This window comes from Nematolebias whitei, chromosome 18 (assembly GCF_014905685.2).
Source record: "Nematolebias whitei isolate Nwh7 chromosome 18, NemWhi1, whole genome shotgun sequence".
NCBI classification, from domain to species: domain Eukaryota; kingdom Metazoa; phylum Chordata; class Actinopteri; order Cyprinodontiformes; family Rivulidae; genus Nematolebias; species Nematolebias whitei.
This window is the reverse complement of record NC_056515.1, coordinates 4,668,127-4,680,478: the sequence shown is the minus strand read 5'-3', so window position 1 is coordinate 4,680,478 and position 12,352 is coordinate 4,668,127. Positions and strand designations below refer to the sequence as shown.

The 12,352-nt window shown below is 42.4% G+C and overlaps 2 protein-coding genes across 3 annotated transcripts in view; one reads left to right on the top strand and one right to left on the bottom strand.

Annotated features, from left to right (window-relative positions):
* The first annotated feature begins 861 nt into the window (after positions 1–861).
* ankra2 (ankyrin repeat, family A (RFXANK-like), 2) lies at positions 862–8,282 on the top strand. 2 transcript variants are annotated; one of them, XM_037692508.1, is made up of 9 exons: positions 862–943; positions 1,188–1,498; positions 1,573–1,731; positions 1,802–1,867; positions 6,048–6,145; positions 6,234–6,359; positions 6,488–6,554; positions 6,659–6,739; positions 7,739–8,282. In XM_037692508.1, exons 2-9 carry the CDS (start codon positions 1,207–1,209, stop codon positions 7,792–7,794), a joined length of 945 nt encoding a protein of 314 aa, XP_037548436.1. In that variant the 5' UTR covers positions 862–943; positions 1,188–1,206; the 3' UTR covers positions 7,795–8,282. The 2 variants fall into 2 exon arrangements, with proteins under 2 accessions (XP_037548436.1, XP_037548435.1); XM_037692507.1 differs by lacking the exon at positions 862–943 and having other exon boundaries at positions 974–1,498.
* A 446-nt stretch (positions 8,283–8,728) lies between these two features.
* The window catches only part of btf3 (basic transcription factor 3), an 11,120-nt gene continuing 7,496 nt past the window's right edge, over positions 8,729–12,352 (bottom strand). Inside the window, exons 5-6 of the mRNA XM_037692219.1 lie at positions 9,916–9,972; positions 8,729–9,186 (exon numbers count right to left, since the gene is read on the bottom strand). Coding sequence (XP_037548147.1) covers positions 9,140–9,186; positions 9,916–9,972 — 104 coding nt within the window. The 3' untranslated portion in view covers positions 8,729–9,139. The remainder of the gene's footprint in view (positions 9,187–9,915; positions 9,973–12,352) is intronic.

The window sequence follows — 12,352 nt, the reverse complement described above, 5'->3', positions numbered from 1 at the left end:
CTATTGCATATGTCACTTTACCTACACCAATATCAAGGACTTCATACTGTGTGACTGTGTACATTCACTTCATATGTTGCTTTGCCACTTACTACAAATGTCAATGTTTGGACCTTCACTTCATTTAATTTTATTTTATAGATATACTTTAAAAAAATGATATACCGCTATAGTACAATTTAAGACAATATCATACTTTTATTATTTCATTTTATGCTTATGTTTATTAAATGTTTTAATGTGAAATGGTTATTGTTGCACTGGGGTCTGAGAGTAATGTAATTTCAATCCTGTGCAAAGTGCCTTTGACTTTTTGACTTTGACTAAGGTTCTCTTTAGGAGTGACAAGGCTGGATAAGATTAGGAATGAGTTCATCAGAAGTACAGCACAGGTGGAACAACTGGGAGATAAAGTTCGGGAGGCCAGACTGAGATGGTTTGGACATGTCAAGAGGAGGGACCGTGGGTATATTGGTAGAAGGATGTTAGAAATGCAGCTGCCAGGATGGATGCAGTTAGACAGGACATGAAGGTAGTTGAGTGAGGACAGAGGATGCAGAGGACAGAGTGAGATGGAGGAGGACTCGCTGTGGAGACCCCTCAAGAGGGAAAAGCCGAAAGAAGAAGAAGATACTTGGCTATTATTATGATTGTTGTTGCTGTGTAGTAATAGATACTACAAAAAATGTAGAAAGACAAAAATCTTGGCACAAATGTAAATAGTTTTTAAACTTAATAAATAGTTTAATAATAAATACTTAAAAACAAATTCAGTTTTTCAATCTTCTAGTAGTACATACGTTTGTCCTATAGGCGGCGGAATAAACTGGTTGCCAATAAACAATAAATACCGCCGAAGAAGAGTAACCGCGCATGTGCAAGTCAATCAAAACACTGACAGCGGTGCAAATTATGAGATTTTGAGGTTGCTCGTGAAATAAATGTGCGTAAACTGATTTTTTTTTTCCATTTTAGTTAAACTATTTATGTTGACATTTATGCATAAATCGTTTACATGTTAAAATATTTTTTCTTCGCACATATATTTGACTAATGAACGATTACGATAACAATGTTATAGCTAGCATGCTAACAAGAGGCTAACGGTGAGGTTCGCTCGTGTTGAACATCAGTTACCGGTGATTTGTGCTTTTTTCTTGGCATTCGGTGACTTTAGTTTGTGTTAGCTGAGTGATCGGTAACAGGATGGAGAAGGTGACAGGTGAGGGGACCGCGGAGTGTCCTGTGGTGTCGGAGGAGGTGGAGAGGATCTGTGTGATGCCAGACCTGAGCGCCATAAAGACTGAGCAGTCGGTGGGTGGAACCCCCGATGATACAAACCCCCAAAATGTGGCCATGGGCATCAAGTTTATTCTGCCCAACCGCTTTGACATGAACGTGTGCTCCAGATTTGTCAAGTCTCTTAATGAGGAGGAGAGCAAGAACATCCAGGACCAGGTGAACTCCGATCTGGAGGTGGCTTCGGTTTTATTCAAAGGTAAGAATAATCTTTGTCACTTGTCTCATGAGTACAAACATGAAGCTTGGTCATAAATGATTTCTTTCTTTCAGCTGAGTGTAACATTCAGACTTCACCCTCACCGGGTATCCAGGTGCGCCATGTTTACACCCCATCCACCACAAAACACTTCTCCCCCATCAAGCAGTCCACCACCCTCACCAACAAACACCGTGGAAACGAGGTGTCCTCCACACCTCTTCTGGTTCATTGTAAGTACTCATGTTGCTTCAGCTCATCTTCTAAATCAAACCTGTTGTAACGTGAATTCTTTTCTTTCAGCTTTGTCAATTCATCAGCTGGCAGCTCAAGGAGAAATGGTGTTTCTGGTCAGCAGGATAGAACAAGGTGCTGTACTCTGTGAACTGAATTAATATTCACAGCCGTGTTCAAGTCTAGACATAAAATTGCAATATTTATATACAATTTTCTAAATATAAGAAAAACTGCCACTTCTCAATTTTCCCCATCTTAAAGTTATTTTTTTTCCTCATGCCAACAACTCAGAACTACAAGATATTTTGTTTAGTGAGAGCTTTTCTTGCGGTGTTTGGATCAGTTCAGGGTTGATGCGTCTCAGAAATCAAATTGTAGCCGTCAAAATATCAACCGAATGAGCTGAAATATTCACTGAAATTCAAGCATCTTTGTTTTTCTGACTTGTGGTGACCATTTCTTTACACTTCTTTTTGAGGTGCTTTATGTTTGGACATTGCTTCAACTCCACATGCAAACTTCTCCAGCTTCTTTCCACTCACTGAAACTCAAACATGTATTTCTGACAGTAATGCACAAAACAGTCGAGAAGTTGCAAAAATCCTTTAAATTATGTTCTGATGCTGCTCAATAATCCAGGTAGAAAAATCTAACAAAGTTATGTCTGGTCCTTGGATTTAAAAAAAATGTTGAAACTTTTCATCTTTTGTCCAAAAGACTGTCAGTCTGAGGAGCTGCACTAAACTCAATCCATCCATTTATCCATTCATCCTTCCATCCATCCATCATCTTCCTCTTGTTCTGAAGTCAGGTCGTGGGGGCAGCAGCTTGAGCAGGGAGGTCCAGACATCTCTTTCCACAGCCTCTTCCAGCTCTTCTGAGAGGACTCCAAGGAGTTCCCAGGCCAACTGAGACATAGGGTGCATTCACACCAGCCCTGTTTAGTGCACTTTAATCAAACTCTAGCTCGTTTTCCTTGAAAGTCCGGTTCGTTTAGGGAGGTGTGAACGCACCATCAAACTCTGTCACAGAACAAAAAGGTGAACTCTGGCCCGGGCTAAAACCTAGGTCTCGGTCCGGTAGAATCGAACTCCAGCGCGGTTCGAGTACAGTGTGAATGTAAACAGACCGGCCCCGCTCCGCAGGACAAACAAACACGCATTTCTCTGACCTTATTTGGAGCCGTCAGCTGCCTTGTGTGAAAAACAATATTCTCCGTGGTCTTCTGTCTCTTCTTCTGCTCATGCTAAGTCCATTTTTGAAAAATGACAAAATATAACTCCTAAAACTGCTAAAACTTGATGCCACTTCGTTTTTATTTTTATTTACAGAAGAAGAAGTGTCTTCAGAAGTTTTTGTGTCGTTTCTTTCAGTAGTTCTTGGTGCAGCGCCCCCACAGGCGAGCGGGGGGAACAGGTTGGTTCTACAGGTTGACTCGACTGCACAGTGCAGTGTGAATGCAAATGCACCAGCTCAAATGTAACAAAAGGTCATGAATATTGGTCCCGAACCGAGTCTACCGGACTATCTGGTGTGAAAACGACCATAGTCTCTCCAGCGTGTCCTGGGTCTTCTCCCAGTCAGACATGCCTGAAGAACCTCCCTAGGGAGGCGCCCAGGGAGCATCCTTACCAGATGCCCAAACCACCTCAACGGGTTCCTCTCGATGTGGAGGAGCAGCGATTCTACTCCAACTCTCCTGATAACTGAACTTCTCACCCTGTCTCTAAGGGAGAGTCCAGCTACCCTGCGGAGGAAACTCATTTCAACTTCCTGTATCTACGATCTCATTCTTTCAGTCGCTACCCAGAGTTCATGACCAGAGGTGAGGGGAGGAACATAGACTGACCAGTAAACGGAGAGCTTTGTCTTATAGCTTAGCTCCCACTTCACCACAATGGACCGGTACAGAGTCTGCAATACTGCAGACGCTGCACCAGTCAGTCTGTCACTCTCACCCTCCATTCTTCCCTCACTCATGAACAAAACCCCGATATACTTGAACTCCTCCACTTGAGGCAGAACTTCACCCTCAACCTGAAGAGAACAATCCACCCTTTTCTGATTGAGGACCATGGCCTCAGATTTGGAGGTGCTGATTCTCATCCCAGCTGCTTCACACTCGGCTGCGAACCGCTCCAGTGAGAGCTGAAGATCACGATGAAGCCAACAGGACCACATCATCTGTAAAGAGCAGGGATGGAATCCTGAGGACACTGAATCAGACTCCCTCCACTTTCTGGCTGCACCAAGAAATCCTGCCCATAAAAGTTATGAACAGACTCGGTGACAACGGGCAACCCTGGTGGAGTCCAACTCCCACCTTGAAGGGGTCCGACTTAAGCCTCCAGTATACTGCCGCGTACGTACGTTCACGCGTACAGAGCAGCTTCACAGACAAGGGGCGTTTACCTTCGGGACAAATTGAGGTCGCTGATTGGTTGCCTACTGGATTGATTGACAGGCAGGAAAAAAGAAAAAAAGCTAGCGCTGGCAGCCTCAGACGCAGCGGTGTTCTGTGTTTATATGTTGTTAAAAAGATCTAAAAAATAAAAAAAAAACAGGGAGCGCTGGCTCTACAGCCCACACGTCAGACCAGCCCACCAGGAAGTTTCCAGACCCCCTCGCAGCCACGCTGGACCTGAGTTTAATTCGCTCGTGACAAATTCCTTCATTTCTCACCTTTTCAGTCACGGCATCAACCGAGGAGGAAGAGATCACTGCCTCTTGGCAAAAAAACTAAAGAAAAGTCCAGATCAGGGATGAAGAAGGGGAATTTAATACATTGGTGTCGCATACAAAACAGTCCGTCGCCGGGCAGTTTATTGTGCGACACCGCGTACATGTATGCGGTCGTAAAAATTTGAGCTTTGCACAGAGGGTACGCTGCGTACGTACGCACGTACCTCTGCGTATGGATGTACGCGGCAGTATAGTGGGGGCTTTACTGTCAGCAATGTGAACCAAAGTCTCGCACCGCTTGTATAGAGACCAAACTCAGTCTTATAAACAGCACCTTCTCATAGTGGATCAACCAGTTTGATGGTGATGGCCAGAACCAGCTGCTCACATGATCAAGGAGGACCATCAGCCTAACGACTGATCGTTAGTGCCCTGATGGCCGCTTGCTATTCACAGGGGGATGAGTGATACTAACATTTTCTTTTTTAATCTGTTCTGAGGACCTGACTTAACTTTGTTAGTCCTTTAAATCATAGCTTCCTTTTCCTACACAAAACATACTTTGTCTGTTTCCTGGTAGTTGAATAATTTTTCCTCCAAACAAAGTATGGCTTGTTTGGAATTTCACCATCTTCAACTTTCAGTATTTTAAGCCATAAGAATATTGAATTTGTATGATCCCTATAACCTGCAATATAAGTGATTGGGACAGCTGTTTTTGTATGAATACAATGTTAATTTAATGGACTTTGATCATTATTGCCCCAGTGCACTTTGAGGGGAATCGAGACGTGGAGCAAAACTGTGCTGGACTGAAGCGGCTCGTGATGCATTCAAGTGCCGGACATTTCTCTCCTCAGTTCCATGAATTAACTCGGTGCAGCGATACTGTTTGTGGTTAACTAGTTTTTAAACTAACTTCAAAGTTGCTGTTTCACCATCAGTGTTCCTTTGGTAATAAATCAGTTTGCTGTTGTTTAATCCCACAAGAGCGGTCGCAGCTGTCGTCAATCCATCACATCACTGAGCTTCAGGTCTGCGCGTCTTTACATTTATCCAAAAAAGTTAAATCTGGTCCTCTGGACATTCAAAAAAACAAAACAAAGCAAATCAACAAAAAAATGTAGAAACGTTTCGTCTCTCATCCAAGAGACTTCCTCAGTCTGAGGTGCTGTATTCAGCTCAGTCTCTTAAATAGCACCTTCTCAGAGTGGATCAACCAGTTTGCTGCTGACAACCAAAACCAGCTGATCACATGGTCAAGAAGGACCATCAGCCTAACAATGGATCATTAGCACACTGATGGCTGTTTACTGTTCACAGAGGGCTGAGTGATACTAGCAATCACAGCATTGTAAGAGGGGGACAGTTGAACCCGGAGGCTCCTCCCGTTTGTTTTGAATGTCCAGAGGACCAGATTGAACTTTTTTGGATTTTTCTACCTGGATTATTGAGCAGTATCAGGATATGTCTTTACATTTACTTGTTTGTTTCTTCACATTTCGGCCAGCCTGACCCTGTTACCACCTCACTTAGTGGCACAGAGGCATGTCAGAGGTTTCTTGTGCCTGCAATCTATATTTGCTTCTGTCATTGTTGTAACTAAATGTGCTTCTATTCATGTCCACAGAAACCATCATCAACCTCCAAGACGAGGAAGGCTTCACCCCTCTGATGTGGGCCGCAGCACACGGACAAATTGCTGTTGTTGAGTTTCTTCTACAGAATGTACGGTCAGAAACAATCTGTCCCGTTGTTTTGTTAAATTTCAGAGAAAACATTAATTCACTTAATATTCTACCAATTGTGGGTGTAGGGGGCCGACCCCAACCTGCTGGCCAAAGGGAGGGAAAGTGCTCTGTCTCTGGCCTGCAGTAAGGGTTACACCGACATTGTAAAGATGCTGATTGACTGCGGAGTGGACGTCAACGAATATGACTGGGTGAGCACTAACATACTTTACTGAGCCCCGCTTAGCAGAGTGGGCAATAATTAAAGTCAGTGATGGTGTTTAACTTGTTCTGTGCACGGATGTGAAAACCAACATGATGTTTCTTTGGTGTGCTTCAGAACGGAGGAGCTCCTCTGCTGTACGCTGTCCATGGAAACCACGTGCGCTGTGTGGAGATTTTATTAGGTGGAACCAAAATATTTAATTAAACAGATTTGTTATTTATTGAAAAGTAAACAGCATCTATTATGTTTTCTCTATTATACTGTAATTTATTTGTTTTGTTTCAGAGAGCGGCGCTGATCCGACTGTGGAGTCTGATTCTGGATTCAACGCGATGGACATGGCTGTGGCCATGGGCCATCGGAATGGTATCTGAAAATCAAACACATCACCACTGGCTGTATTTATGAAGAGTAACTAAACGTGCAGGAAGTCATAAAGAAATGTCCTGTTTCGTTAGGACTGTCATGAGTTTGTGAATTACAGAAACTTCATAATTAATGTCTGCATCAGGACACAAGATGATTTTGGTCTTTTCCAGGTTCTGATATGGGTCAAGTCTAGGCACAGGTGAACAAACGTGCAGTTTCCACTGTGTCATTATTTATTAAACAGCCACGATGGAAAAGCTGTTTGTGTAAAATAAGTCCACCACAGCGTTTCAGTTTGAGGTTCTGAACTTTGACTGGATCGGTGCAGCGCCTTCATTCTTTTCAGCTGTTCTGTGCTAGAAGATAGAGGGAGCTCTTGTGTTTTTGTCAGGTCTGAGCATTACATGGTCTGACCTTGGGGTGAATTTGCTCGACGTCAACTCCTGGGAAGATTGGCAGCCGTCCTAAATGTTTTCCACTTGTGAATAATCTCAGGACGGACTCTCAAGTAGTTTGGAAATGACCTTTAACTTTTCTGATTGACAAGCTCCAACAGTTGCTTCTCCAAGATCATTGCTGATGTCTTTCCATCTTGGCATTGTGTTGACACACACACTTGTATGCTCCAGAGCAGCAAAATGGCAACACAGCAGCTTTTACAGAGGTGGTCACACTGATGGGGAGCATCAATACATGATTCTACGCTACACTTCGGCAGGTCCTGGCTCATACTGAACCTTAAACCCTGTGGAAGCAACATGGGTGGATTCAGCTTTTTAAAACTTTTTGTCCCCACTTTATTTTTGTTTAATAAAAGATGACATGGTGGAATCAGTTTTAGTTGCTTCAGATTAAATTTAATTTTAGAACCAGGTAAAGACCGGATCATTCTAGTTCAGCCTAGAACTGAAAGAGTGCAAAGTGATCTGTCCTGCAGCACAGTTCATGTGTCGGTCGCCTCCAGCTCTGCTCACAGCCCCGTGTGTGTGTGTTCAGTTCAACAGGTGATGGAGGCACACTTACTGAAGCTGCTCATGGGAGTCAGAGAGTGAACTGAAGAACAGATCCTGAACAACTCTTTTAGCCCACAGGAAGATTTTTCATCCATCCATCTCTACCCACTTCTTTTTGGGTCGCAGGGGTCAGCTGCATTTTTACAAAATTATTTTACGTTTTGGACGCACATAGTTTGTTCTGTGTGAATTTTCAGTCATACTGCACTTTATTGTTCAGACCGCAAGATTTCATCACTGATGAAAAGTGCACTGGATTGTTTTTAACTTTAGTTTTACACCTTAATTTAACTAGTTTTACCTACCCTGTTTAACATGAGTTAATTTTAAAACGTGTATTTAAGTCTGATGCTGAACATCTGTCACATGAAGCGTTGTCTGGACTGGATTTATTTATTGGAGTTATTTAGATGTGTTGTGAATTGAAGACTGCACACTGCACTTAAATGAACGGGATGTTTTGATTTTTGTATCACTGCACATTAAGGCTGTTCCCTACTCCACAAGAACAAGAGAAAATTGTTCTTGCAGCAGTGAGAAAAGAACGTTCTCACATGGTTTGTGTTCTTGCGTACCTGAACTGAATGTTTTCTTGTGTGGTCAACTATTGTGACTAGTTTGAACTTCGAAGTGGGCGTGGTCTATAGAAATATTAATATCCTCACTATGAAGACTTCAGGAGTTCACAAGAATACCTCGTGACGTGAGAAGTCCTGGCCAACACAAACTACCTGTGGAGTGTGCGACAAGCTTTCATGGCTTCTCTCATTTTTGTTTGATAACTGAGTGTAAAAAAATACATTTACATAAACCAATACAAGACATCAAAAGAAACAGAAATGCGGCTCTTGATTTTTTCCTTAACATCTAATTTTCCTCAAGTCGGGCTGTGGAGGGACCAGCCCAGAAGAGAATCCTGACATGAGTGTAGGGTTTTCACAGATCTCATTAACCACAAACTTCAGCTTAAAGATTATTTGTAGACAGTAGCAAAGGTTTATTCCAGATATAAGAGGTCTTAGAGGCCACAGAGTTCAGGTTCAGTAACAGAAGATGTACAGCAGGAGCACTGAACACCACACTTTACACAATCTCTTACTAACGGCACAAAGAGCACAACAAGCATCTGCACACCTGGTGACAAACAGGTGGGGTGACTTCAAGTACACCTACATACTGCAGCAACCCCCTTTTCAGACCCACTTCGACTAAATTACTAAAAAATAATTTGAGCATGCAAGTAATTTACTCAGGTGTTGCACATATTACAGAAAAAGTTGTCAGTTGTCCTTAGATTTTTAATTTTAACTTTCCACTCCTTCAGATATATTTTATAACATTTTGTGCCCCACGTGGTCCTGTCGTGTTCTGACATCCGTTTCCTCTAGTTGGCCTCATCCTTGGACGCTTCATCGAAGTTCTCAACCAGATCTGAAAGGACAAAAGACTGAGGTGTAAACTGACCGAGTAGGAAAGAAAAGGACGCTCCAAGCGCAGAGCATAAGTCAGGAAAAGTGTTTATCTGAAATGGGACACTTTATGGAACGGTCTCATCACACCCACTCACGTTCACAGCAATGTGTCAGACATGCGAGGCGCTCACGTCGACTGAGGCCGGCTGTGAAAAATGATGAACATCTAAAGGTTGGCTTTGAGTACGACATGAAACGTGAGAAATCTGCGTGTCCAAGTCCTGTCTCAGAGGGCTGGGGTTCAAATGGAAACCAGTCAAAAGGTCTGAGTCAACATGTTCCCGTCAGAGGGAGGGCTGGCTGTTGACCCCCGAGCCATACACCGCTCCAACCGTTGAACAAAACCGTAATCACTTGTTGCACGAGTGAGAGAAGTCCTGGGAAAAGCTGAGATTATTCTAATGCTAACTTGGTGTTTTCGGTCCATTTTATGCAGGAAGACAAGCAAACTGAAACGGTGAGCACGAGAGTCAAACTAGTCACGTTGCACCATCATCAGAAGTACCTGATGGAGTCTGACGAGACAAACCTAAAACTTTTATACAACTAAGACGAGGGGAAATCAAACCAGACGTGAAACTCCAGTCAACCTGATTAGGGCCTTGAAATGTGACATTTGTAATTTAGGGGAAGAAAAATGTGGTGCATGGCCATTTTCTCTGAACACAAGAAGCATTTCAGCTCTCACCTGGAACATCATCATCTTCCTCTTCCACAGCAGCAATCGGTGCTTTTCCATCTGCAGCTGCAAGCACAGAAAACAAGATTACACCCCGACTGCAAGATCGGAACAATTTAAATTCAGAGTTACTGAAGAGAAAAACAAGTTGCAAGACGGACAATGGGCTTTACATTTTTGATCAGCCGTCGTCAGTCCACCAGTCGACAACTGGAATATTAGAGCAGGTGTGTGTAGGTTTTTTCATTTTTTTTATTTAGGAAGAGCAAACTGGAATCAATCCCGTTCTCCAGATAACTGTGGGAATAGACTGAGGCTAAAACTCAGACAAAATCACTCGAGACATGTAGCTAACTTAAAACAGAATGTCCTTTATGTTACAGAACAGAATACATGTTCAAGTTTGAACTTGCAGGACAATGTCTGAAAACTACGGGGTATGAAAAATTACGCCGTCAAAACTTAACAGCAGGATGTTGGTTTATTTAACCTTTCATAAGAAGAAAAAGGTTTTTACATTTTAACCATGTTAATCATACATTTATAAATGTCATAGTTCCAAACTAAACATTTAATTTACAAGCTAATTATTTAGTTTACAAACTAAATGTTTATATCAAGCTAAATGTTTAACGTGCAAGTTAAATATTTAGTTAGTGAACTTAATATTTAGGTGTAAATTAAATGTTTAATTTTTAAGCTAAATATTTATTTTCAAAACTAGTGGACTATCAAAATAAAGCCTAAAATTCTATATACACCTCTTTCCAAAATGCCAAAAAAACACCAGAAAGAGTTGCAGCTGGCCAGAATGAATCACTTCAGTTTTCTCTTAGGTGCCATGTTATTGCATTGGCGTCACACTAGTGGTGGTGTGTGCGCACGCACGCACGCACGCACGCACGCACGCACGCACGCACACACGCACACACACACACACACACACACACACACACACACACACACACACACATGCACGCACCACCAGTGTGCAAAAAAAGTACACTAATGAACCAAAAAGCAACATTTCATTTAGATTTACGTAAATTCCACGTTTCTCACCAAGTTTGTGGAAATTCAGCTGTAGGTTTTAAAGACATTTCAACTTTATTACACTTTGTATTTAACTTTAATACACAAATGGTGCCGACCTGACGCTGTGTTTATAGAGAAATTAAAAAACATCACCACTAGACTTTCTTTTACTTGTGTTCAACACTACTCATCTAAAGCAGTGGTCCCCAACCACCGGGCCACACAGGAAAAAACAAAAAAAACTTTTATTTTGGGGGAGTGGTGGCGCAGAGGTTAGAGAGGTGGGCTTGTGATCCGAAGATCGCCGGTTCACGCCCCGGCCCCGACAACATCAAAAAAATTGTGGGTGGGGTAGGTGAAACACCCACACTTGCCCCCACCCTCATTCGCCCCACCCTGGGCCCATGAGCAAGGCCCTTAACCCCCATCATGTGCTCCCTAAACAGGTCTCTCTTGAAAATGAGTTCTCGTGGCTCAATGAGACTAACCTGTATAAATAAAGGCTAAATGAAAAAAAAAAAAAAAAAAAAAAAAAAAAAAACTTTTATTTTGAAAAATCACCGGACTATCTCCACCACATGTGTCAATGAGTCACTCTTGACGCAGGTCAACATACACAGGTGGTAAGTTTCAGTTTCTGGTAGACGCATGCACAGATTGGTTGTACACCGCCCGTTCAGGTGGAGTAATTCAGCTGCTGGTCTGGAGCACACAGGACAGGAGGAGGCGTGTCTCCACGTTTGAAGGATCACTGCATATTTTTCAACCCGCCTAACGAAGAGTGACTGTAAAACTATGAACTAAGTTAAACTATAATTTTAAACAAAGCTTCCTAATATCACATGAGAGCTGTTCCTTCACATTTCTGCTTCTGCTCTTAAAAAAAATCTACGCCCCTAAAAGTTGTCATGGAAGTAAATTGATTAAAACACACAAACATAATTAAAGTTGTGCACTATGCATAAGTTCCTGGGCTTTTGTGTACAATCTGATGTGAATCAGTGCGGAGCAGGGAGGAGGGGGAGGAGGAGGGGGAGGAGGAGGGGGAGGAGGCTCAGCTGACCCCGCTGTGGGATCTACTCATTAAATGAGAACTGACCCTGCACTTAATACACTTATAAATCACACATTAAGTGATTAAAAGTACATTTGAAATACAGGTGCTGGTCATAAAATTAGAATGTTTTGAGAAAGTTGATTTATTTCAGTAATTCCATTCAAAAAGTGAAACTTGTATATTCATTCGTTACACACAGACTGATATATTTCAAAGGTTTGTTTCTTTTAATGTGCATGTTTATAACTGACAATTAAGAAACTTACAAATCAGCAAATTCAATTTGTCCTGAAGTGAACCCCTCTTACTGCAGAGCTGCAGCGGTTTACCTGCAGAGCTGCAGCGGTTTACCTG